Source organism: Vigna umbellata, chromosome 3 (genome assembly GCF_029865625.1).
Source record: "Vigna umbellata cultivar VRB3 chromosome 3, Vumbellata_1.0, whole genome shotgun sequence".
Lineage (NCBI taxonomy): Eukaryota > Viridiplantae > Streptophyta > Magnoliopsida > Fabales > Fabaceae > Vigna > Vigna umbellata.
This window is the reverse complement of record NC_142167.1, coordinates 13731589-13758988: the sequence shown is the minus strand read 5'-3', so window position 1 is coordinate 13758988 and position 27400 is coordinate 13731589. Positions and strand designations below refer to the sequence as shown.

The 27400-nt window shown below is 30.6% G+C and overlaps 3 protein-coding genes across 4 annotated transcripts; 2 read left to right on the top strand and 1 right to left on the bottom strand.

Annotated features, from left to right (window-relative positions):
• Nucleotides 1-239: 239 nt before the first annotated feature.
• Nucleotides 240-2994, top strand: LOC148201683 (uncharacterized). Its single transcript, XM_088108569.1, has 4 exons — nucleotides 240-555; nucleotides 1019-1275; nucleotides 1763-2214; nucleotides 2543-2994. The coding sequence occupies exons 1-4, from the start codon at nucleotides 452-454 to the stop codon at nucleotides 2813-2815; spliced, it is 1086 nt and encodes a 361-aa protein (XP_087964695.1). The 5' UTR covers nucleotides 240-451; the 3' UTR covers nucleotides 2816-2994.
• Nucleotides 2995-4992: 1998 nt separating this feature from the next.
• LOC148201682 (uncharacterized) lies at nucleotides 4993-8022 on the top strand. Of its 2 annotated transcripts, XR_015784684.1 has the most exons (5): nucleotides 4993-5262; nucleotides 5597-5853; nucleotides 6326-6777; nucleotides 6887-7355; nucleotides 7449-8022. XR_015784684.1 is itself a non-coding variant. In XM_088108420.1 (4 exons), exons 1-4 carry the CDS (start codon nucleotides 5165-5167, stop codon nucleotides 7160-7162), a joined length of 1083 nt encoding a protein of 360 aa, XP_087964546.1. In that variant the 5' UTR covers nucleotides 4993-5164; the 3' UTR covers nucleotides 7163-7415. The 2 variants fall into 2 exon arrangements, 1 of the variants encoding a protein (XP_087964546.1); XM_088108420.1 differs by lacking the exon at nucleotides 7449-8022 and having other exon boundaries at nucleotides 6887-7415.
• Nucleotides 8023-22407: 14385 nt separating this feature from the next.
• On the bottom strand, nucleotides 22408-24972 carry LOC124823070 (aluminum-activated malate transporter 2-like). Its single transcript, XM_047295201.2, has 6 exons — nucleotides 24656-24972; nucleotides 24389-24529; nucleotides 23998-24270; nucleotides 23748-23875; nucleotides 23517-23660; nucleotides 22408-23084 (listed from the first exon to the last, which is right to left on the bottom strand). Exons 1-6 carry the CDS (start codon nucleotides 24927-24929, stop codon nucleotides 22614-22616), a joined length of 1431 nt encoding a protein of 476 aa, XP_047151157.2. The 5' UTR covers nucleotides 24930-24972; the 3' UTR covers nucleotides 22408-22613.
• Nucleotides 24973-27400: the final 2428 nt, after the last annotated feature.

Genomic DNA, 27400 nt, shown 5'->3' with positions numbered 1-27400 from the left:
AACTAAAAATACCTTAAAATGATAAGGTTATTTAAACCAATTTTTTACTCAACTAATCTGTTTTAAATAAATTCCAAAAATAAAATAAAAACATAGTATAGAGATTCCCATTTTTATAATAATCATTTCGTAAGAGTAAACACAAATCAAAGCATCCAAAAATTATAAAAAAATTGAATAAAATTTTGAAGAGTAACAATCTTTTTTTTTTCTCACTTTATCTTTTTCTTTACCCCAAACAGAGAAGCAGAACATAATCGTAGTTGTCGTGACCCCAGTCCAACCTATCTATCTAACCTTACAAATTTGCAGACAACTGTGTTAGATGGTATTCTCCTGTAAGAAAACTGTTAGATACTATTTTTTTACTTCTTCCCTTTAATTATATAATGCCAGATAGCAACAGGAGTAGAAAACTGCGATCGGCGAAGAAACGAAGCAAATAATCGAAATGGAAAAAGACAGGAAGAGAGTGGTGATTCTTGGAGGTGGCGTTGCAGGATCCGTCGTCGCTAGATCTCTTCAATTCCATGCCCGTGTCACCCTCGTTGATTCGTAATTCAAATATTTTCCGCAACTTTTTTTTTCTTGATTAATAATTCAAGCAGAAATATTTTTTATTTGAATTTGGCTAATTGAGGCACCCATTTTCTGCATTTAATCCCTGAGGTTAGTGGGTTGAAGATTATGGTGTGTATTTTTAGATTCTGCTCTGCTCTGGTTCTCTTCCTTTTGGTAAAGAGAAGGGTTTTGAGTGACCATTTTCAACCCTTGTCAATTTCGGGAATATTTATCGCCTTTTGTTACCTCCCAAATTTCCAAGTTTCAATTTTGAGGTTTAGAAGTGTGCTTTTGGAGATGTTTGTCAATAGGAAATATCTTGGGTTTGAAGTGGTGATGAGCTATACATTGCATTGATATTGAAGTTTCTAACTTTTCATGCATATGGTGGTGGTGGTTGTTGTTGCTGCCAACTTTTCATTGGGTTTTTCACCTGATTCAGAGTGATTGATTGCAGGAAGGAATATTTTGAGATTCCATGGGCAAATTTGAGGTCAATGGTTGAGCCATCTTTTGCAGAGAGAACGTTGATCAATCACAGAGATTACCTTACCAATGCCGATATCGTTACGTCCGAAGCCGTCAATATTACAGAAACTGAAGTGTTGACTGCAGATGGCCGTCGAATTGGCTATGATTATCTTGTTATTGCCACTGGTCGTGCAGATTCTGTCCCCAAAACTAGGAGTGAAAGACTTAGTCAGTTCAATGAAGGTGAGTTTGAAACTATATCCGATAATAATGGATCCAATAACAAAAGGACACAACTTCATATAAAAAAATTCTAAAATTTCCAAGGTTCTACATATTACAATTGCTCTCTGCATTTTCTTATTTTAGAAATATTATATGTTCTGTTTCAAGCAAGCGTTCAATCATTTCTCTCTCTCATAAGTACACATTGATGTATTCTTGGGTTTTTATATGTTTAGTAATATAAACTTAGAAAGTAATATAATAAAATTCATACCAATCAATAGGAGTGGAAGATCCTATCCATCCTCGAACCAACGGTGGTTCTCCATTAACTTGTTTAAAGCTATCGGTCATTATTTACATTATTGTGTTTTAGTCTATTGAATCATGGATTGACATTGCTCATTTAGTAATATTTCTTTTTTCTAGAATAGCTTCATCTGTTGAACCATGTAATATTTGTCTTAGTCAGTACTTGAGTAATGAAGTTCGTTTTCTCTGGCAGAGAATCGAAAGATAAAATCTGCTCGTTCCATTCTGATTATTGGAGGAGGTCCCACTGGTGTGGAACTTGCCGGAGAGATAGCTGTTGATTTTCCAGATAAGAAGGTTATACTAGTACACAAAGGGTCGAGGCTGCTGGAGTTTATAGGGGCAAAAGCTGGGCATAAGGCTTTAAAATGGTTGAAATCAAAGAATGTTGTGGTGAAACTAGACCAAAGAGTTAACTTGAATGGATTCACAGATGGACAGAAGATATATCGAACTTCAATAGGAGAGACAATTGAAGCAGATTGTCATTTTTTATGCATGGGAAAACCACTTTCTACTGCATGGCTGAAGGAAACTGTGTTGGAGAATGATTTGGATTCTCAGGGAAGGATCAAGGTAGATGAAAAATTAAGAGTCAATGGACGGGGCAACATTTTTGCAATAGGAGATATTACAAATATTCCAGTAAGTGCTATTAATAACTCATTCAGCTTTTCACAATTATATAGTTTTATTAAAAAATCAATAAGTTCCTGAATCTCTTGCTTTTTAACATTGTCTTCTGGCTGGTTCTCTTGAGCTAAACTGAGAAGTCATGCTTTACTGCCTGAGTTTTGGCCAGAATTTAGTTTCTTCTTACTGATAATTTATGTGTATTACTGGAGATCGTTATGTAGAAGTCTCTTTGGTTTTGTCCCATATAAATTGGTTAAAATGCTATAGGATCATTGGCATTTTAATCTTCTTACAAGGCACCTAATAAGAGGTTTTTTAATGGAAATCCATACAACAGGAAATCAAGCAAGGGTTTTTGGCACAGCAGCAAGCTGAAGTTGTTGTGAACAACCTGAAGGTGATAATACATGGAGCAAGAGAATGTAAGATGGAAACTTACAAGCCACATTCAGCAATTGCAATAGTTTCACTTGGGAGGAAAGAAGCAGTGGCACAGTTACCATTCTGGACAATCACTGGAAGAATTCCAGGATTCATTAAGTCTGGAGATTTGTTTGTTGGTAGAACAAGAAGACAAATGGGACTCAGTTATGATATTGTAAAAGCTTGACGCTAAATTGTGTGCATGGTGTGTACATAAATTACAAAATCAGTCCGTTTCATAGTTTTTGCTGTAGATTGGTGTTTTTCAATTTGTTTTTCCTTTAAAGAATACATATGTACGTGAAATATCTTTATGCTTAAATGGTGTTTCCTGGAACCATGAGATATAATTGTGATTCAGAACCATCGTATCGTTGACATGTACGGTTGATAAAATTGATGGGGTGGTTTGTCTGCAGAAAGTTTGACACACTACATGAAAATGAAAAATAATATTTTCACACAGTTCGAAATTAATTGACAATTATATCACATAATAATTTGATAGTTTGTAGGAGTCGAGATTTATATTCACATATTCAAACTTCAAAATAGACCCAGGTGAAATAACATACAAGCCACTTGTATTGCATGAAATCTCATGTTATGCTTGCTGTACAATGTGCAAACTTATCTTCAGTTCGAGTAAATCCTACCAAAAGCAAGGATACTTAATTAGATTCTTTAATCATTTTTGTGTAATCATCCACTAACTACTTAAAAAGGTATCCCTGTTCACTTCTAAGAGTGCATTCCAACTTTGACATGTTGGTGAAGATAAGACAAGAAAAACTTTAGGTGAGGCCATTTTAAAATACTGAGATCTTAATGGATCTCAAAGCTTTATTGTTTCATGACAGAACACAATAGTATTGTTTAATCCATATGACCTATTTCCCTCGAATAAGTATGGCTGTATAGATTAATAATGGTTGTTGGTACATATAGGATTAGAAAAGAAATAGACCATGCATTTGAGGATGTGATTTGAATTTCATATGATGGTGTTTCGCCGGCAAATCTGGTACCAAAATAAAGTGCTGGCTCGTTTGTTTTCACACTATTTCCTTCTTTTTAAAGTTTGATCTGCAATGACATTGGAGTTCTAAGGTCAATCGACTGTTTCACATTTCAATCTACATGTACGATCAAGAAGTCACTTTCCATGTGAACGAAAATGTTACTTTCAAAACAATATTGCTCACAACACGCAGCAGCGAAATATAAGGAATTGAATGAGAAAAAAAAAACATCTTGCATTAGAGAGCATTTTGGCTGCTAAGTGAATAGATAAAATAATATGAAAAATGTTCAGCTTAATGAGTGGTGTTAAATTCAAGTCTTATGTAGTTACGTTAAATACTAAACATAAAAACAAGTTTTGTCCTTCTGTTTTTACTGATTCGAACAAAATTGTCTTCCGTAAAAGATTTATGCAGTCTCAAATCAAATTAGTACCTTCTCCTCCACCCTTAAGATCAAGATTGCACTATATTAAATAATGAACAAAAATCATTAACTGGAAGACTAAGAAATTGCCAAAAAACTATGAGGGTGAATTATAAAAGATAAGAACAGAAAAGAAATTGATATTTCCAAAGGTGAAAAAGCATTAAGAATAATAAGAAAAAACTATTTCTTTAGGGTCGAACTAACCTGGATCCTGTAGCTATTGGTTCTCTTGGTGAATTTATACTGTAAGTTCAGGATAAAAGGCATAAATGTCAAAAAAGAAAGATTGGGACATAAGAAGAATCCAAAGCCTAACTCATCTAGAAGGAAGATAAGTCAACTTTGAACCCAATTAGTCAAAAGCTGATGAAAGTGAAGATAATAACCTTATCTTAAACTACACGAATCAAGACTATATCAAATCCTTAGCTCTTAATCTGCTGCTATACTAAGAAAGAAGGTCCTAGAAAACTTACGGCAGTATTTGATCACAAAGTGCCAAATCTGTGGTTTCAAGTTGGAACTCCAACTCATTGTCCCCAACTCCTTGACACCTTGCACGAAAAAGAAAAAAGAATACATTAAATAAAGGAAAATATCTTCTAACATGATTTATTTTAATCCTTTGCATTTGAATAATCACCTCTAGGAAGTCTGAATCAGCAAGCTACACCATATGCTGGCTGGCACCTAAGAACCTTTTTGAAGAAGCCATCATCGTCAATGATTCAAGAGTATTATACCATGTAATTATAAATTTTCATATAATTGTGGGGTCATTTTATTTTGTTTAATAATATTTTCCTAAAGAAATTTCACATAAAGAAGTTGTTGGAACACAGCTTTCTTTCTGGTTGTGAACTAGGAAGGTGATTGGTTGACTACAGCTACAGCTTCCATTTGGCTTTAGTCTTATTTGTGTCCAAATTCAAGATTTGACATTTCATTTTGATGATACATGCAATGACGCAGAGACATCTATTTATGTTGTTGCCTTATCTTATTTCAGGAACATAACAATCATTGCAAATTACAGAGTAAATTCCAACTCTTATCAAGGGTGAGTATATTGCAATCACTAAAGATGGCGGAGAAGAAAGTGGTCATCGTAGGAGGTGGTGTTGCCGGTGCCACCCTAGCAAAAAATATACAAAATCAAGCCAACGTTACCCTTATTGATCCGTGAGTTCCCTCTTTCTATATGTAATCGTACCATGGTCTCTCTGTTATCTCTTTTCTATATCTAATTGAAGTTCAATGTTGTATACAAGTATAAAAACTGTGGCTCATTTCAAACAACGCTTAAGTGCTTGATACTTAAGAGCTTGATTGCACAGTTTAATGAAATAAGTAACCTCTAGATGTTTATTAAATTAAGTTTAAAAAATAAACTTTTACTTCTTTGATAAGTTCAAATGAGTTTATAACCAATTTTAAGCAGACCCAAAATTTGAGAGTAGGTTTTACCATAGAGCTTGTTATGTGTATGTTGCATTGACTGAGTTGTTGAACACAGGAAGGAATATTTTGAGATTCCATGGGCAAGTTTGAGGGGATTGGTTGAGCCATCTTTTGCTGAAAGGATAGTGATCAACCATAGAGAGTACTTCAAAAAGGGTGACCTTGTTGTATCCAGTGCAGTCAACATAACTGAAACTGAAGTGTTTACTGCAGATGGCCAGCAGATTGCCTATGACTATCTTGTTATTGCCACTGGCCACGCAGAACCTATTCCCAAAACCAGGACTGAAAGACTTGACCAATACCAAGCAGGTAATACTTTAACTTGAATTCTGGTTGGATAGATTTATTTTCGTAAATACTTAGAGAAGAAAATAAGATAATAAAATTTGTTAAGAAGTTAATTTTAAACTAAACTCAACCCTATAAAATCTTGTGAGATGAGTTTTGCTCTACTTATATATATTTTAAATTAATCTTATCTGTGTGAAAATTCCAACAAAACAGTTCATATTGTTTTTATCAAAAATTAGCTTCTAAAGAAGTTGGATGAAAGAGGTTCTATAGAAGTTAAGTACAAAAGGTGATTTTAACACATAGGAATAATTCAATTCAATTTTACTTTTCTTTATTTCTTTTCCTGTGAGTTTTTTAATCGAGAAGTGTATCCAAAGAACACGTAGCTGTGTATTTCTAGTCAAAGTTCCATTATATAATAAATTTTGGCATATGAAGCGATTTTAAATGTATTTATTTGACTTATGAGGAGAATTTTGCATGGCAGAAAATGCAAAAATCAAATCTGCAAGTTCAATTTTGATTGTTGGGGGAGGTCCAACTGGTGTTGAGCTTGCAGCAGAGATTGCTGTTGATTTTCCTGACAAAAAGGTCACTATAGTGCATAAAGGGGTAAGGTTGCTGGAATACATTGGGCAAAAAGCATCAAGTAAGACTTTGAAGTGGCTCAAATCAAAGAAGGTTGATGTGAAACTAGAGCAATCTGTCGAAGTGAAATCCTCTTCGGAAGAAAATAAGACATATGAAACTTCAAATGGAGAGACTATAGAAGCAGATGCTCATTTTCTATGCATAGGGAAACCAGTTGGTTCCACATGGCTTAGAGAAACACTTCTGAAGGATGACTTGGATGGTGATGGAAGGATCAAGGTCGATGAAAACTTGAGAGTGAAGGGCAGGAGCAACATTTTTGCAATTGGAGATATTACAGGTGTTCAAGTAAGTGTTATTAACCAAAACAAGATCATTTTGGTAATTTGATTCTGTGCACCATATTTGTGGCATTTAAAAATCTTTGCTAGCAATGAACTATTGAATTGTGTGACAGGAAATCAAACAAGGGGTGTATGCAAGTGGTCATGCTCAATTGGTTGCCAAGAACCTAAAGTTATTGATAGAAGGAGGAGGCAAAGAGAACAAATTGGGAACATACAAGGCGCAACCACCAATCTCTATAGTCTCATTAGGGAGAAAAACTGCAGTAGCACAGTTCCCATTCATTACAGTGCTTGGAAGGCTTCCTGGCATGATCAAATCTGGAGATTTGTTTGTGGGGAAAACCAGAAAGGATTTAGGACTTGAACCTAATGTCAAGAAGTCTTAATTTGGTTTAGTGAGTGGTGTATATATACATCTTCAACTCTTCTTTTCATAGTCATTGTTGTGTATCTGTTGATTCTATGTGTTTGATTATTTCCCGATTGTATTCAAACTGATTCCAATGTATCTGTAATTTCCTGTTGATTTTGAGGCCAGCGTTGTCTCTTGAGAAATGGAATTGAAGTCAAAGGCAGAATGTAAGTCTTATTGAATCAAAGGCTGAATGTACAAGTGTTACAGTGTATTCATTGCACTAATTACTGTGTGTTTTATTTATCAATTTTGCTAAGCTGTGCACCATTCTGGAGATTCCGGTAGTTCTCGAACTTGTTCGAAGAAAAGAACTTGAGAAACAAGGCATGCAACCTTGCTTGCTACCCGATTCAAGAGCCTTTTCCTTTCCAGTTTCATCATCAACAACGAATTTCCCTGGAACATGGAGGATTTATTACTGGTAACTAGAAGATAACTGAATCTGCACTCCCTGTAAAGACATAAATTCTTGCCAAAATTGGCTAATGAAGATGGCGTCACGATCACTGGTGATGCTAATTGGGTTTCCAAGGAGTTTAAAACATAATCAAGATATGTTTGAGCTACATCGCTAGCTGTATACGTGTGAGTTAAAGTCATGAAATGGGCAGCTTTACTCAACCTGTCCCTCCTAATTTGGGCAATCCTTCAATGATATCGTTGTAGAAAACTAGTTTAGGGGTAAGAGAGAGCTACAAAAGAACAAGTATATTTTTATACATTTATTTCTACTATTAGTCATTTTTATTATTTGTTATTTTATTTTAATAATTTTATAGTCATATGCAAACAAGTATATTTTTTATACATTTATCATTTTTTTTTTAATTTTTAATATTGATTCTTTTAAGATTTGGTTAGTTGCAACAATTTTCAAATAAATAAAAAGCACTAAAAAAATATATTAAAAAAACGTAAATTAAAAAAAAATCTATTTGGTCATTGTTTAGTTTCATATGGGTCATATCTCTATATTGATGGTAATGTTGTCCACTCGTCCCATCTTGATCCGTTTGCATTTAGCTTGCAAAAAGCGAGTTAATTAGGTTAGCATGTTGATAAGTTTTTCATTTAAGTTAATTTTGAGATGAATTTGATACATTTTTTACTATATTAAGATTTTACTAAATTTATTTTTGATCCAATTGGTTCTATAGTTTTTAACACTAAAAGAGAGTCAAAGTGAAAACTTTTAAAAATTAGATGAAATTCTAGCAATTTTGGACAAATGGTAACTTGTGTAATTGAGTAATAGAATTGAAGTTCGGCCACAAAGAGTAAACCCCTTGGAAGAAAAAGCTTCAAACACCAAATCTAAAGCTAAGCCATGAAGACTCATTTTCAAAGCACTAGAGTAGGAGGGTGAACCATAAAAGCAAACCCATGGAAAGGAAACCTCTATTGTTGAACCACAAGGGGACTATAAAGATCCCACCTTGAGCCATTTATAAAAACAAGAGTTATATTCCTATTTTAGGGAGATTTTTGGATTTTCATTTTAGATACTTTTTTAGAGAGCTTTGTAAACACTTTTATCTACACTTATTGATTATTCTTAGAGAGTATAAGAGAACATGATTATTCAAATCACGTAATCTTTACATCCATTATAAAGAGCTAAGTCTCTCTTGTGTTGAGGTCAAGATGTAATCCTTTGAAACTCTCTTATATTGATAGTGTTTTATTTATTAAAGTATGTTTTTGTTTGCATGTTTGTGAATCAATTTATGTTTGTTGATTGACGAACTAATCACTCATCTTATTTCACTAGCTTGAGATTAAGTGGAAATTGATTTCAAGTTGTGGTCCAACCAAATCTCTTCTTCCTTTTAGATGTTAGGAATAAATCTAAGGTTCTAGCAGGCTGTAGAGTCCAAATCTTAATGCAAGTGATTCATTCAATTAGTCACTGAAGAATCATATTAAAGTTTGATGATCTTAGACTTTAGGTTTCAAGAATGGACCTAAAGTTACGCTTAAGAGTACTCTATGATATGAATAATTACATTTATATAAATAATAATTTGATTGGAACAAGTGAGAGACAAAAAGGTGAAATCTAAACTCAACACGTCATCATCATATTGCAATAGACCTTTTTTTATTGAATTTGTTTCAACACATTTTTATTCAACTCTTTACTACAATAAATATGTTTTTACATGCTTGTATTACCACCAAACAATGTATTATCCAAATCAAACCAGTTTAAATACTATCTATTTTATCAAATTTATGTGGATACAAAACTTGTGATACTATAAACTATCTATTATACTTGTTGAGAAATTTATTGCATTAGAACATCAACAAGTTTTTAACACCGTTATCAAATATTTGTGTTAAGAAAACAAGTATTATAATTAGTTTGATTTCTATATCAATAAATAAATAAATATATATATATATATATATATATATATATAATATTTGTATTTAGTATTTGCTATTTATTGCTCTTATTGAAGTTTTAAATACAAATAAAAAATCAAAAACAAGTTTTACTCTTTAATCCTCAAATAGAAAGGACAATAAGGATAAATAACAACAAAACAAAAAAGCACAAACCGCTAATGAAAACATAGCAATAAGAAGACATACAATTTTTTTGCACTTTCATATACCAAAGCAAATGTTATTTTATCTTTATCTAATTATTATTTAATATTGGAAAACAATTATAATTTCTTTACGAATATTCAATATTTAATATTGGATGAAAGAAGATGTGTTGATATATTATTGTGTTTTCTTTTATGTGACTTTTATTTTTTAGTAAAAAAAATGATTTAATTAATATTTCAAACAGTAAACAAGTAAATACGGTGCACTTATTGATATACTTGGTGCACTTATTGATATACTTGTTTTCCAATGTGACAAAAAGAAACTTATATCAGTTGAGCACATGGATGAGAATAAGAATGGGATAGTCATACCCTACATTTGTCCACCCATCTTCTCATCTCATCTTCATTTTACATTGACTGTAATATCACTTTTTTTATTAACCAAAGAACTTTACCTTTCTTGTAGAGAGTAAACAAGATCATAGTCACCAAAATAACAGTCACGTCTCCATTTAACCAGAAAATTAAATAATAAGAATTCAATTAAAATATATAAAAATTTTAAGTACTTAATAAACTTTAAAAAAAAATAATAGAGACTTAATTTAAAATAATCAAATTTATTATAAACTTGAAACTTAATATTAAAAATAAGTATATAATTTGGGTATTTTTTTATTTTTTAAATTTCGCATTATAGTGAGAAACTTCGTTAATACATAAATTAATTTTAATTAATGAAAAATATTTTTCTTATCCTTATTCTAAAAAATATATATTTATAGTAATTTGGGAACATATTTATGTGCATGTACTCGTCTTTGAGACAAAATTAATGTAATTTTTTTAATCTGAATTTGACGCATTTAGGATATGAATAGGTCTTTCTAATTTAATGATGTAATATATTAATTTTAATCTTGTACTTAAATTATAAAATTTTATATATATATATATATATATATATATATATATATATATATATATATATATATATATATATATATATATATATATATATATATATTAAAGTTAGTACTGTCAAAATGGACGGTAACTCGCGAGCCAATCTGACTTACTATGGGTTTGAGTCGGATTGGGTTTGAAAAAAGTGTAATTTTTTTATGCGGGTTAGTTTTCAATCCGGCTCACGCATGTTGAACCCGTGATGAACCGGGTTGACTCACCAACCCACCTAATTTAATTTAATTATTTATTATTTTGTGTTTTAATATTATTAGTTAGCATTTTTTTATTATATTATAGATGGGATAAAAAAATGTTTCAAGAGAGAAAAATATTATAATTTATCTATTTAAGACTCTAATATTATAGATGGACAAGTGATACAAAAATTATCAATATTAAATATTTATTTATTTGTCTTTTTTGCTTGTTTTTTTATTATGCTTGTATTGTATAATATTTGCTTTTTTTAATTATCTTTGGAGTTTAACATCATTTTAAAGTGAAATTTATTTAGATTTGAATTAAAAAAATTATAATTTTTTATTTTAAGAAAACTTATAATTAAGTGAGTTAATGAGTCCACCCGTTTAACCCACCAACCTGTGATGGGTTGAAGCGGATTGGATTGACTCATTAAATGACTAATCTGTGATAAACTGGGTCGAGTCGAGTCGGATTATCCATTTTAATCGCTCTAATTAAAACGTATTTTGTAAGTAAGGAGAAATAAGGAGAAATGTTATTCATTGAATAAAAATTATACTATTAAATATTAATACATTGAAAAATATGATATTGAATAAAAATATAAATTCTAATTCAGAACCATATAAATCCGACCGAGTCCAGAGCGTAAAATTTGTGGAAGTTCCTTTAAACCGAACGCAACCTATGAAAACACCTCGTAATATTTGTTGGAATTTGCCCTTGATTACTTTGTTTTGGCAGAGATTTTGGACCTCCTTGGATTTTAGGGGTGATTTTGGACCTTTTCTTCCTGCACTTCTGTTACTGCTAACTGCACTTAATTTCAGTACAAAAAGATTAAAATGCCCTCCTTTACCACGCCATTATCACCGTTGAGAAGAAAATCAGAGAGAGCTTATTAAGCAAAAACCTCGATTGATAATGTGGGGGGCTTTCTTCCTGCATCCATTTTTTTTTTCCTGTACCTGTAATTTTTTTAAAAATTAATAAATTACTGTTTTGAGTAGGTAGAAACCTTAGTTCATACATTTCTCATTCCCTTTTGTGCTACCTCCTCCTTCACAGCCCCTTCACCTTCTTGCATCTCCTTGATTTCTATCACCATTACTTCTTTATTTTCATTTCAATTTCCTTTAGTGATCTTCTCAAGGAAAATTTTTTTTTAACAACTTTTTTTCACAACCTTTTTATTGTACATGGTAGTTCGTAATTGGTCCATTTCAAATATACGGACCAATAAAATAGTGACACATAGTTTATTGTAAAAAAATTGTTAAAAGAAGTTGTTAATATATCATAGTCCTTTTCTCAATGGCAACTTCAGTTATTTCTTACGTTGTAGCGCAATGACACATTGTGTAACAAGTGCAATAGGGTCAAAAAAGTCAATTGAAGATACAGTTCAACAAAAATATTTGGCAGCAAATTCAAATAATCTGAAAGTGAGGAGAGGCACACAAATCATAATAACTAACTCTAGGCCATAGCATTTTTATTGGTCCACGATCTAGTACATATATTTTGTTTGTTAAGGAGAGAGAGGAAGGAAGATTGATTCTGTTTTCTTCTCTCTACATTTTTTTTTCTGTTGGTGCCACATTGTTTCTCCTTACATAATATTTTTCTTTGTAAAGCTATAGACTATGGCTCATAGTTACTAGTTTTTTTCCTGAGTATTTCTTTAATATCATTCAGAGTAGTATCCTCTCATTAAAAAATTTCTTTTGTATTGGTTGTTAATTATCCTGTTACATTGGTGCTTTCATTCATATGACAAAGAATACTCGTCTTAAAGAATTCACTGTTGATGTTAAGCGAATCTTGTAATTAATAAAGACACGAGATAGAGAAAATGCCACTAGATTTGAGACCCTGGAGTTTGCCATTGATACATTGCTGCAACAAAAATCTGCGATCCCTTCCCAACCGTTTTAGGTGCGTAATGTCAAACTGGATTTTCCTTAGTTTGATGGATTCGATGTATTGTAGTGGATCTTCAAGACCGAACATTTTTTTTCGTATTACAATACTCTTGATGATCATCAATTAACTATTGTTGCCATACATTTGGACAAGAACGAGGTACCTTGGTATCAAATGATGACTCCTCATGATTCATTTCATTCATATTTGAGCTTTAGAATAAGAGTTTGGTAATTCTTCATATGAGTGTCCTTGGTCTCATTTGTTTAAGCTAACCCAAACAAATTCTATGCATGATTATTATGTTCAATTCACTACTCTGGCTAATCGTGTGCAAGGTATCACCACTGAAGCTTTGTTAGATTGTTTTGTGGGGGAGGCTTAAAATCGGATATTAGAAGAGATGTAATTGCTCAATCGCCCTCAACTTTGATTCAATTTGTTTCCTTGGCCAAGTTATATGAAGAGAAGTACCTTTCCAAACCCAAACACTATCAAACCTACCCAACAACCAAAACACATGCCACATCTTCAAAAGGAGGTAGAATCACTCTAAAATGCAACTGAAGGAGAGTTGTTGGAACACATCTTCAAATCAAGTAAATACTGGAAAAAAAGGTATATGAGCTAACTCTTTTCTTTGTGCATGATAATTGTATATTTTAGGATGAAGAATATGAATATATGAGATATGGGCATGTTGGGTTTTAGTAAGAGGAGATATCTTGTCCACTTGTGGAGGGTTTGGTTTTCATGACTATGCTTTCTTTGTTTTCTATTTTTCGAGTTATCTCGATAAACACTCAATTCCTACCTCATTTACCATTAGATTGACCTGAATTTTTGATACATGGTTCATATAAGACATATTAATTCACCTTGATTTCTTGGATTATTTATTTGAGGTTTGTGCTTAAAGGAATTAATTTCACATTTTTTAGTGAACTGATCACCACTTTATTTTTGTTTCTAAGTTGTCTCGATAAAACATTAATTTTCACCTAGTTAACAATTAGATTAGCCTAAAATTTGGATATGTAGTTCCTAAGACATATTGATTCACTTTGACTGCTCGAATTTTTAATTGGATGCCTGTGTTTATAGAAATTGGTATCCTATTTCTTAATAAACTTAAAATCATCTTAATTCTATTTTTGAGTCATCTCGGTAAACTTAAGATTTTTGTTTCATTAACCGTTGAATTAAACTGAAATTTTTACCATAGGTTGTAGTTATATTGTTATTTACTTTTACCATTCAGATCTTTAACTACAGGTTTGTGGTTAGAAATTTTCCACTAATTTAGGTTGTTGATAACCTTGACCATTTTGGGTGAAATCATGAGTGATTGTATCACTTATTTGTATGTATGACTTAATCTTTGTAATGAGTTAAAATATGAAAATGAATTTGGGCTGAATGTGTATGATTTGATTTTATATAGTATGATGAATTGGTTTATGAATATGGACATGATATGAGTTTGACTAGGGATCTCATGGAGAGATTTAGTGTTTGTAATTAATTAGTGTACATGTTGATGTGGGAGTCTTGATGTTGGAGGTTATTCTGATATTCTAATAATCATTCAATTTCACATAGAGAATGATGAGTTATGTGGTGAGAGTGACATGAGATTTTAGTCTATGGGTTGATTTTGGCCATAGGTGCTAACAACCTAACCTTGTGGATGACATGATGTATTGTATTGGGCATTGTTTTGTATGAGGAGTGGAGGCCACCACAAGTTCACGATCTCCTGAGATTTCGCATCAACATTTCATTCAGATAGTCAAGTCTAGTATGATTATTCTGAGACATATGCTTTATAAATGATTTTTTTATGTAAGCTTACCCTTGCCTATGATTGTACGATGATCATATAACGTGTGTTATAAAGAGCATATGAAGAAGTGAGTACCGTTTTAGTATAAGGCAAGAGAGATGTTGCGAAATAACGACAAAATTTTTAATCATGCATAAGTTTAATTAAAATAAATATATGTATTTCCTTGAGAGTGTGAGACCTTTGTTAACCACAGTAAATTTAATCAATTCTACTAAATTGATTTCAACACATCACGTATAAAAATCTAATTCATTTGTTACTTAGAATGTTCTATTTTTTATTTCTTCATTTACCTCTCATCTCTTTTCACCACTTCTTCCACCTATTATAACTTTCATACACTTTTCTTTTTTTTACTTTTCTTCACCTCTCGGTCGATTATTTTGAAAACAAAACATTATAATAGCCTAATTTATGTAATTTCAAAAACAAATTGAAAGTAAAAAATATTGTGGACATGTGTAGAAATTTTTTTCACAAAAACTTAAATTAAAACACCTAAATTTGCAAAGTTATTCAAAAGAATTAAATATTTTTTTAAAAGGAAAAAAAGTAACTATAAACAATAATAAAAGTCAGCAAATGAGATGACGTGGTAACCATTTTGGTTTTGAAATGCGTAACTTCATTTTGTACTTCGCTTCTAATGTGGTACGACATCTTTTTAAAGTAATGCCATTCATCATGTTTAGTTTAGGTAAAGTGAAAGTCAAAATATAAAATTCAGGTAATTATTGTTGCATGTTCGTTTTCACTTTACAAACTCTTTTTTTCAATATTGTTATATTATTGAAAAAAAATTATTTTAAATTCAATTTCAAAACGAAATTTGATAACTGTAATTATACGGTAATTACAATTTATAGTAATATAAAAAATTGTATGTGTTGAAGATATTCCGATTAAAATAAGCATTTAGAAGGTTTCAAAATTATAATAAAACTCTGAATGGAATGAAAGGAGATTAAGGAAGGGTTTATAATGCCGACTTACTTAAAATGGGGGACAAGATGATGATGATTCAACACGCAACAAGCTAGCAAGGTGCAAAGTATTACGTTTTCCCATTTTGTACTTTTTCTTTTATTTTTATTTTTCATCTTTCAAAATATTTATTATGGTTAATTTATCTAAAAATTCGAAAGATTCATTTATAAAGATGGCCTTTTAAAAAATATTTCAACCACACAAGCATGAGAACTGGATTATTAATCAGATATCTAAATAACGTAATTGCATATCAATTATATTATTTGTTTGAAAAAAAACAACTTTCCACAATTATTTACAGAAAAAAAAAATGAAAAAACTCGTTATAAAAACTAAACTGATTCATATGTTAACTAATTCATAAAAATCACTTATGTTAATTTTTCAAAAGTTATTTTAAAATAATATATAATTTAATTTAAGTTTTGGATTATATTTTTTCTTCTTATTTTACTTTTCTAAATTTAGTTAGGATGAAATTAATCTCAAATAACCCTAATGTTTTCGATCTCAATATAATATATATATATATATATATTATATATATATATATATATATATATATATATATATATATATATATATATATATAATATTATATATATATATATATATATATATATATAAACATTTTAAATGTAAGAAATAATAACCCACAATCCTAACTTTTTTTAATAGTCCAACAATGTGAGGAATTCATGGTAAAAAAAATTATTTAAATCAATATGCACGAAATGTTATTCAGCAATCCATTTCTAAAATGTGTGGATATATATTAAAATTATTTAAATACAACTATGGGTATGAGTGTAAGTTCATTACTTAAACAAACAACTACTCATATGTACAATAGTTTTAATTGCATAAAAATTATCAAAACTTTTATAAATTACCTTTTACATTGTCAATGTGAATCATTAAGAAAAGTTAATAATCATTAATTTAACTAGACATTGAAAATTTTATATTAACTACAATAAAATCAATTTATATATATAAATAGAATATTCATTTTTTTTTATTTCACCTGAAACCTATTTCTTAATCATGTATATGTTATCAATTAAATGATTAAATTTTAATTGATGTATATAATATGATGATTATAAAATTGTGTCTGTATTTTAGTTTAGATAATTTTCTGAAAAATCAATGTAATATGTGGGTTAAAATGATTAATTGATATTAGTGGTAGTTGTTCAAGATAGATGATGATAAGCATAGGAGATTATTATTTATGAAGAAGTGATATCTGCTATAACAAATCAAAAAGGGTTATAATTAAAGCACTTTTGTTTGAGTTTTGAAAAAGTGGTAGCAGTAGAAATTTATGGTGGAAGACACCTCAAAACCCACTTTTTTCTTACACACTGTTTCTGCTTTTTCACACTTTAGCATGTTCATTCTGTGGTTTCTATGGACTCTCAAACGCACTTTCTATTTAAAAATACAATTCTAAATTCTTACTCATAACATAACCTAACGTGAATCGTCACTCATCCTTTTATTACAAAATTAAATAACTCTCCTCATTGACTAGTGACGACTACTGACCAGTTTTTCTAAAAATTATTAAATATTTTGTTTCTGTAGAAATCATTAGGCCTGGTATTAAATTCAAACAAAAGTGCTACCACTAAATCTTCAATATATTCTTTTAACGCACATTTTTATCATAAATTATAAATTATTAAATTAGGAAAGAGACTCTCTACATAATAAATAAAGAGGGAGAATCAGTATCTCTGTCTAGGCAAATTAACTAATGTAAATTATCCTAGGTTTCTTTGAAGACGTACTTTTACTTTTAGTTAATCTAAATCATCTCTATCTAGCCAAATCCTGCGTTTAATTAGGTTCTTCAGTATAAATATTTTGTTGAATAGTTGGAAAGAATTAAACCTTTTGTGGTTCAAAATTTAACTCTTCATTAAAGGCTTCTTGTTTAGTTTTCAATTCTTCATGACATAAATAATTAAAAAACTACTGTGCACACATGTAAATTGACAAGATAAAATAGAAAATAAAACAAATGAAAATTTAATTAAACTAAAAGAATTTCTAAACCTGATCCCAAAAATACATTAGCAACACCTACACTGTGAAAAATTATTCGACTTGTTGACATTTTCTCGCAAATTGTTGGGTCTATTGAGGGGAAGATTCACCGAGAAGACACAAATACTAATGAGATATGAGTCCAACTATACAAGAGATTGACATCACTCTCTATCAAAAATCTTAAGACAATAGGTCTTTCATCTTTATATATTGTTCTACTTTCTCATTTATATTTAACATGAGACTTAGACTCACACTTGGATTTCCAACACAAATATTGTTCTAAAAGATATAATCCAAATGAATTTTGGATGGATTTATTTCTCCAACTAGTAACTTCATTGTTTAAGGTAGAAATTCGTTTTCTTTCCACCTCATGATAAAAATTTTATTAGAATTCGGTTTTCAATTTGTTAAATTTTGAGGTTGTTTGAAAAAATAGTTAGGGAAAAAGTTTTGGACTAATAAGATGGATAGCACCTCCATATGATTAATATAGTGATGAAAATTTCTCTAAGGTTCCAAACCAAAACAGGTTAAATGGGATGAGACAGAGGTTTTCGACTAATAAATGAAAAATTGTTTGAACAAATTATTATTTCTTGATATAAAACGTTGATATTTCGAGCTATAGATCGTGACTTATTTTGTCATTTCTTATGTAAATTTTATTTTTCTAACACAATTCTCGTATTCACATGGATGTACTAAAACCTTTATTTTGAACCTCTTACATCAGTTTGTCTTTTATTTTAATGTATCTTAAACATTTATAACTTAACTTTTCACTTTAAGCATATTTAACTTAACCTTATTTTTTTTGGACATATTTGGCTTGATTTCGCACCTGAAATACTTTTAGCTCAATCTTGTGTCATGAATTTTTTAATTTGACTTCACATCTTAAGTATTTCTAATTTATCTTCACCTTGAACATCTTTAGTTTAATTTCCCATATTGAGTATCTCTAATTTAGTTTAGTTCATGCCCTAACTTTTTTTTTATTAGCATGTCATTACGTTAATAAGTGCACAAGTCACCTTCTTAAAGACATTGAGTCATAGCATCAAGCTATATTATTATATATCTTGTATAAACATCACACTATACTAAATAAATTCAAAATATAAATTTCATTTACAAAGTGTAAGCATCAAAATAATAAAAGCATGAAATTATACCTGGCACAAACATCGTAATACAGTATGTAAATTTAAAAGTTAAAATCATGTTTTACAAAATTAAACTCACTGAATCGTAACATCAAGATATATTATCCAACTAAGTTACACACTAAGTTATAATAAGCATAACTATCAAGCTACATTACACATAAAGTCAAAAGTACAAATTAAACTAAGCGTAAACATTTAGCTATGCCACACATCGAATAACAAAATTAAGTTATACTTAAGAATAAACAAATATCATGCTATATATACTACAACTTAATATAACATATATAATTTAAAAATTTACAATATATTATTATTATTATTATTATTATTATTATTATTATTATTATTATTATTACGTTTACGTAGTGAGCTTAGCTGACAAATAAAGTTATTCATTTTAAGTTTTACAATATCAAATTCAATTATTTTCATAATATTTGAACTTAGTAATAAGTTATCAAAGTCGACATTTTACGTTTAAATTGAATTATTCACATAGGCTGATTCCCAAATTTAACTTTTATATTATGCACAACAATTTTATAAATTATAAACAACTTTCAGTTAAGTTCTACATATATGCGAAGTTCCAATCTGAATTTAATTTTTATCATCAAACTTGTTTTTCAACCATTTGCCATTATTGATACTTGAAATGTTCAAATTCTTGATTAGGTATTATCACACTCAAGTTATTTTTATTTTACCATAATTTTTCACCAAGTAATATAATATTTTAAAAGAACTCTTAACAAATGAAACACAACCAATTTTAAAAATATTGTGATATCTAAATTCATGGAAACATGTTATCAAGAAATTTTCATACCTCCTTTAATTTCCTTTCAAGTATCATTTAAGGTTCTTTTAATAAAACCACAAAGTATATAAATTTCATTGAATTTAATTAAATATTTATAAGATTTTTGTATTTTGGTCTTTTCATTTCTACATTACAATACATACAATAAATACATACATGTAAACTAATTAAATATTAGGTGAATGATAAGATAATAAATGAAAAAAATAGCAATTAATGTTATCTTGAACTTTGAAAACAATAGTTAAATAAATAAAAACACTTTCAAAATTTGACAAATGAATAAAGGAAATATTACCTCAAAAAAAATTACTTACAAGCGATCATATCACCAATAATAACTGCCTTGCAAAGCTCAACTAAAATTAACATTTTCAAAATGCTCCAATATGCTAAAAAATATGTAAGAAAATCATCATGATAAAATTTACAAAACTTGAAGATCATGCTAAGTTAAATAAAACAAGAGTTACTGAAGTTGTTTAAATACATATATTTAAAATTAAAGAACATCCACTTACATTAAATAAGATAAAAAAAACATGAAAAAGTAACATCATTATTAAATTTCAATATAAGTGTCTGTATAATAGTTTAAAATCTGGTGAAAGGCGATGAACACCGTTCCTAGTGATATGTGTGTGCGCATATCTCTGCCTTGTGTGAATAGTGTGCATGCGTATGTACATCTAACAGCTTTTTTCTTATTTATTTATTTAGTAAGCATCTCAGTGCTCTTTTGCTGTCAAATAAATTTTACATTTCTAGTTGAATTCTTTTATCTAACACTGTTGAGATACCAGATAAAAAAAATGATCCATAGTTACATAAAAAGATATAAAAGTTATGGTGATGGAGAATAAAAGATCAATTTCCAGAAATATAATAATATACTATAAGTGAAAACAAAATATAAGCCAGAAATATTTATTTTGAGAAAATAATTGCATGTTTTATATTCTAGTTGTTTTTAATGGTTGAGAAAATTTGATGGAGATATTTTTGAAGAGTCTAGAATATATACATGTTGCTTCTTCTGTGATGCATGATTATATAGAGGTTGGATAATGTTTGATGAATAATGGCCACAATTATGCAGGTAATGAAAAATCATGTCCACCATAGCTAATTGACTAGATAACCACCTCTGTGCTTGCTGTGGTAAATTACATCCATATATAAGAAAAGTAAATATTCAAGTTTATTTTTGGTAAAGAAATTTAGCAAGAACAAGCATTGCCATAATTGCAGTGTAATGCATCTGATATGACACTCTATGTATTGGTTGGTGAAAGCAAATTATCTTTTTCATTGAATTAATTGGACGGTGAAAAGCATGAACCCACTAATTAGATCTCTCCACTTTCTTTCCAACTGAGAAGAAGTAACCTGTCATTTGCTATAGATACTCATCACCATACCTATCAGCATGTAGGCAATATTAAAATAATCCTTATGGCCATATACCCCCATAGCCGCATAGAGGAACTAACTGGGTAAGATCAGGGAGACCGGTCCAAATTGGCTCTGGTCCAAACATCTAAGATAAGGGAACGTTCTTTGTTAATGAATCTCAGGGTCACGGAAAGGGATATCGAACGGACGATTCCTTGCAATAAAAATATCTAAATAGTACTTCTAATCAAGATTATTAGTAAGAATTATTTTCGAATAATAGGTCATGATTGAGTCGTGAATAGGATTCCATTAAAATCATAAGTCCATATTAAAACTTATAAATAGAGGTATTGATACTTATAAATAGAAATCTAACATAAAAGATAAGTGTTTGCATTTATTGTGAATTTAAAATTTTATTGTGACTCTCGATTGGATTAATCACTAACTTGATTGTCGAGAACTAGATAGATACACCCTAACGATTTACAACTTACAAAAGAAGAGATTTTGACTAAAGAGGTTTGGAAACCTAAGCAAACTTAAAATAAAATAGGAAGAAGTGTTATATGAAAATCTTCGTACATCCAAAAAATCCTCGTTTAGATTAATCATGATAAGTGCTTAATTAATGAAATATACACCTTTTTAAGAGAATTTATGTCAATTAAATTCAACTCACATAATATATTAACATCAACTACCATCTAAAACCTTAAAAAATAATAAACTTATAAGTTTTTTTATATACTGTATTCAATTTTTCTGGCTTATACTTGGATTCCTAATATACTATACTTTTTCATGTTATGTGTTTATTTATTGACCATTTACCACAGAGAATATATGTCAAGCATGTGATTTCAAAAGTAATCATCATTAGCTGCTGGTTTACCACGAACTTATCTTTACCTTAGAGTAACATTAATTGGTGGTATTAGTTGCCGTGTTGAATTAAGATGCCTAGTTTATTTATGGTTTGGTAACAAACTGAATATTTGTGGTACCAAATTTACATGTACTTTTTATATATAGTAAAGAATCCTATTTAAATTAGAGATGATCACTAAATGACAATTAATGACGAGAATTAAAAAATAAATAAGTATAAAGGGTTGATAATTTAACTTGGTAATATTTGTTCCAAGCAAAAGAATATTATACATATGTACAACACAATTAAGGAATAAAAGGGAGAGTGATTAATTAAGAGATTCAAATTCAGAATGCAAAATATCAGTTAAAATAATGAGAATGGTGCTCATAAATGAATTGAAATCCAGATTACAAATTTGACATTATTGTACATAAGATACCCCTCACGGTTTAGAAAACATAAGGGTATGCTTTCAAAACACTCTATAAGGTGCAATTAATGCACCATTATTTTCTGTTGTGAATAAGTTGAAGCAATGATATATTATTACAATCTTTACGTGTGCTAATTGTCAAACTCAAACTACGTTTGATTTTTCACTATCTGACACAGCTAGTGCTGACTCCTCAATTAGAATAACGACTTGGAGATGATCAGTTTTGGCAACTGGTTCATCACATTCACAGTGTGAAGATTGTGATGGTACTTTAGGAGATTTATCTGTATCTACAACCTCAAAACCTGTCAGGGTGGCAAGATCATTCACCGAATCTGCTATTTTCTCTGTGATTTCCACAATATCAATCAGTAGTGAAGCCACTGTTGCAGCTGGTATAAGTGATAAAAGGTCTGTTTCTTTCCTTGTACATGATTGGAGCAACGACTTGAGGCTCTTCACTGCAGATTTTGCGTTTGCAACATGTGTGTCGGAAGAAGAAGGCCTAGTCATTGTTCTAATCGATGATCCTAGTTCCTTGAAGGCTTTGCTAGATTCCAAACTCATTTCTGAGCATAACTCTTGGATGGTGGAACGAAAATCCTGGGATCCCTACAGATGTTGAGACAAGTACATGTCAATATATATGTAATCATCATGAGCCATAACAAAGTTTATATATATATATATATATATATATATATATATATATATATATATATATATATATATATATATATATATATATATTCAAATACATGCAAGGTTGTAAAAAATTGAATCACAATAGTAAAAGTTCCAATTATTTATTTGTGTTGTCACAGATGAAAAAATTATTACACATAATACATTTATATCAAGGTCACGTGACATATAATTGAATATTGGAGGTTTTTTTCTTATATATCAGGTAAAAATATTGATCAAGACTACAAATATATAATGGTTGTAATAAGTTTTTTCTTTACATGCTAATACTGTTTAATGATATTTTACTTGGACATGATAATAGAAGATGTATTAGATTGATGGAGGAATATATACTTTGATATCTGAATTAAAGTTTGCATCTATAGCTTCCATTCGATATGCACATTGGCGAGAAAGAGCACCAATCTTGAGGTATAGGTCCCAAGGATGACGAAATCTAAACTTGCCATGACCTGGCTCCCATTTTGCAAAATTTGCCTGCGCAATAAGAAAGTTAAATTAGATGAGACATGTGCATGCATGAGATTTCATTTAGGTGAAGAAATATATACAAAGAACACTCACCAAAGAGTCATCTATGCTTTTAGAATTGAGAACCTTTTTGTAACCTTCCAAAAATGATTTGTCTTTAGAATCTCCTTTGCTGTCTTCAGATTCTCCTTCTTGTGGTTTGAAGTATTCATGTACAAAAGCTGTAAAATACGTAACAAGTTATGCATGATTCAAGATAATGTTTCCATTTTGTTGTTAGAAAGACAGCATATTATTATCTGTATGGTTATCCACTTGCAATAACTTGTACTATGTAACTAACCTTCCAAGAAATCGCCGAGTATTTCCAGCTTGTGAGCAATGGAATAGTGGAACTCTTCACCAGCCCACACAGGGCAAACAAAAATGGAAATCATCACACAGGCTGAACCCCCTATAAATATAGTTGAGAGTCTCTTGTGTGCCATTTCCAACACTTCAACTTCTCGAAAACCAGACACGGATATCAAAGAGAATGTCAAGATGAATATAAGCATCCCATAATCATATCTCGCCTTCACCTTCGGAAAAAACCTTATAAACGATGCTATGGCAGCTGCAAAACAAACAAAAAAAAAATCCATCAAAACAATTATACCATAAATGGCTACACCAAGAGACGTATTCTGTTGGCTTTTTCTATGTTTATTATAAAGTTTGTAACTTTTTTTCACCTTGCACAAAGACAAATGCACCAATCAATATTGGTTCCCCTGTTGCTCCAGAAAGGCTGGCTAAGTAATGAGCACCAACACCAAGAGCACCAGCTGCCAATGTTGCAATTGTCCTATTCAAACCTTTTCCTAGAGTGGCTCCTAAACATGTGCCAAAAATTATAAATAGAATGGTTAGTTTAACTGTGGAATAAATAAAAACAAAACCAAACATGGGTTTTGTATATTACGATGATTGGTTAAAACATGAAGAAACTATTAGCTTACCGACTGTATATTCAAAAACTACCACTACAGTCATCACAGCCCACATTGCTGATAGACCAAAATTCTCATATAGTGGTTGATAGTAATAGAAAAGAGAAACCAGTGATATTGCAAGCCCCACTTTTAGTGAATGAATAACTTTTCTAGGATCATCTTGGGCTATCTCTTTTGTTAACCTACAAATTCCCAACACCTTCTTCTTAAGAACTTTTGGCAAGGCCAATACTCGACCAATCACCCCTGATTTCTCCTGGTTTGTGTTTTGAGATGCCATCTCTCTTGAAAGAAAACAACAGGCAACGAGGAACAAAGATAGATATGATGCTGTTGTTGCTTAATTAGGTTCTACACTAGCCACCTTCCTTGTTTATTTATAGAGTGAGAGGGGCAAGAGAAAGCACCTGATTCGGACTTTGGAGAATGATGTTTTAAAGCAAGTAATAAACATTAGTTAGTGGCTTAATGCGCTTAATAGTTGTACGGTGAGAGTACAAAGACTATCCAAATACCAAAAGGGTTTTTGAACTCTGTAAGGTGGAAAAAAAAGGTAGCTGAATTGACATAGACCCTTAATAAAGAAAATAAATAGATTGGTGCTATGCGACAAAAGTTGACAATAATGGTGCATTTTAGACGTGTGTGGATTGTGTTACATGTTGCAAGTAGCCCACAAGCTTAGAATTGCAAAAAAACTGATGGCTGGAGACACTTGGCTTCAGTGACAACTTAAATCAGGTAGGTGAAACAAGAAATATTGCACCCACTTGGATGTATTCAAGTGGTGAAAACTGGAAAATGTTATTGGAGTACAGCTTAAGTGGTAAAAAAGTTTGTATGTGATGACTGTAGCTAGCTGTAGTCTTTTTTCTCATAAAAAGAATATGATATGTACAAGGAATTGAGTAGGACCAAAAGTTTTAACATTAAGATAAGTTTTTTTCTTTGGAGCTTATTAATGGATATCATGGTAGGAGAGGCTTGAACTCATAATTGCAATCTTCTTGGAAAAACAGTCACATGCAGAGGCCAATAACATCTGTTGGAAGTTAACATGAGCTTGTAATTAAGGACATGGCCATCCATGTGTAATTATTTGGGACTTAGTATCATTTTCAACTGTTGAAGTTCGTCTTATACAACATCAGTGATAGTAAGGCAAAGGTTCTGATGAAAAGGACTAGTCCTTGGTAATTCAATGGAATTTATGACACGGGGATTTTATCTGTATCTTGGAATGTCATTGTTCGTGGAAACCGGAAGGTAGGTCCAGTGGCTGAACCCATGTAATTAATGGCAACAGTGAGCATGCAGCTGCAAACAATTATTCTCAATCTGAACTTGCTAATTATATAACGAAGTCGTGTGTGGATGATGATTCCCTTTTAAACAAAGATTCATTAACCCCAAAATTCAAGTCACCACTTCAAATTTAAATTCTGTCTTCTTTCTGATACATGGATGATGCAAAGTTATCATTCAATGGTCAGATATCTCACATTATCTCACATTGACTAAAGTTAAGATGATTTTATAATATGAAAGTAGATGCAAACGTTATTTTATAAGCTTATTTTTTATTAGTTGAGTTAGATTTAAAATCTACTTTTTAATATGGTATTAGAACTATGAATTTTTGTTATTTGTTGAACCTATTGTGTTACTCGCTATTAGAAAATTTGTTGTTTGTTTGACATATCGTGTCATCTACTATCAGACCGTTATCGAACCATCCATTAATGTCTAGTTTTGTGTTCAAAATGTATATATATCTCAGCTTAAGCAGGGTGTCTTGAAAATCTCACATTAATTAGAGATAAAGCGAGTTCACTAGTGCAGAAAATGTTTATTAAATTGGTTCTAAAGTACATATTACATCGATTCTAGATATAATATGTAATATATCCTAGATATATTAGATCAGTTATATACAATTAATGTAATATATCTAACTATTATATTGGTTATGGACAAACCAATCTTATACATTTAGCTAAAAAAGTTAAAACAATATTTTTCAAAAAGGATTGTTAGATCGATTATGACACTAACCAATCTAATATTTGCTTTAATTTTAAAAGTAAGACAACAAATATTAGTGTGCTCGTCGAAAATTGTTTTCTTCAATATCTTGAATCATATCTTCCATGCGATCCTCACAATGTATTGACTCTTGACTTTGAGATATGATTGAAAGGTGTACAACTTTACTATAGATTCATGTTGCATAACTCTTTAGGATACCATCACATAGATGTTTTTATATCCATTTAATTTCTTGTCTTCTCTCATTCAAACAATTAACACAAGGACAATAATATTTTCCATTTAAAGCAGTCTCATGCCATAGAGCAAATTGTAGAAACTCTTCAACGTCATTCTCATACAGATCATTGATTTGAATCACATTCGTATAACTTTGATCCGTTACTAGCTAACATGAGAACTTGGTTTAAAATATCTAACTTGTGGTCGAGTGGTGTGTGACGTAGTTGGATTGGTGCAACAACGTAGGTGGAGTGGTGGTCCAATGCAGCGACGACGGTCTAATGGAGCCTAGTGTTGAACGAAGCAATGTGATGGCTAAAACACTAGTGCAGCGAGGGGATTTTACCGCGGTTATTTTTTACTATACGTCGCGGTTTACGAACCGCGGCATATCCAGCCGTGGTAGTAAGTCAGAGACTTTAGGCCGCGGTTATGACCGCGGTATATAGGTTGCGGAATATGCCGCGGTTGTCTACGGAA

What these genes read in the sequence shown, in the direction of transcription:
- LOC124823070 (XM_047295201.2), bottom strand. Translation starts at nt 24,929, where the DNA reads ATGGCATCTCAAAACACAAACCAGGAGAAATCAGGGGTGATTGGTCGA. An exon ending in AGTTTTTGAATATACAGTCG is followed by an intron (nt 24,530 to 24,655) that starts GTAAGCTAATAG and finishes GCACATGTTTAG; the next exon opens with GAGCCACTCTAGGAAAAGGT. An exon ending in TGCATTTGTCTTTGTGCAAG is followed by an intron (nt 24,271 to 24,388) that starts GTGAAAAAAAGT and finishes TTTGTTTTGCAG; the next exon opens with CTGCCATAGCATCGTTTATA.
- LOC148201682 (XM_088108420.1), top strand. Translation starts at nt 5,165, where the DNA reads ATGGCGGAGAAGAAAGTGGTCATCGTAGGAGGTGGTGTTGCCGGTGCC. An exon ending in AACGTTACCCTTATTGATCC is followed by an intron (nt 5,263 to 5,596) that starts GTGAGTTCCCTC and finishes TGTTGAACACAG; the next exon opens with GAAGGAATATTTTGAGATTC. An exon ending in ACTTGACCAATACCAAGCAG is followed by an intron (nt 5,854 to 6,325) that starts GTAATACTTTAA and finishes TTTGCATGGCAG; the next exon opens with AAAATGCAAAAATCAAATCT.
- LOC148201683 (XM_088108569.1), top strand. Translation starts at nt 452, where the DNA reads ATGGAAAAAGACAGGAAGAGAGTGGTGATTCTTGGAGGTGGCGTTGCA. An exon ending in CGTGTCACCCTCGTTGATTC is followed by an intron (nt 556 to 1,018) that starts GTAATTCAAATA and finishes GATTGATTGCAG; the next exon opens with GAAGGAATATTTTGAGATTC. An exon ending in GAGATATTACAAATATTCCA is followed by an intron (nt 2,215 to 2,542) that starts GTAAGTGCTATT and finishes TCCATACAACAG; the next exon opens with GAAATCAAGCAAGGGTTTTT.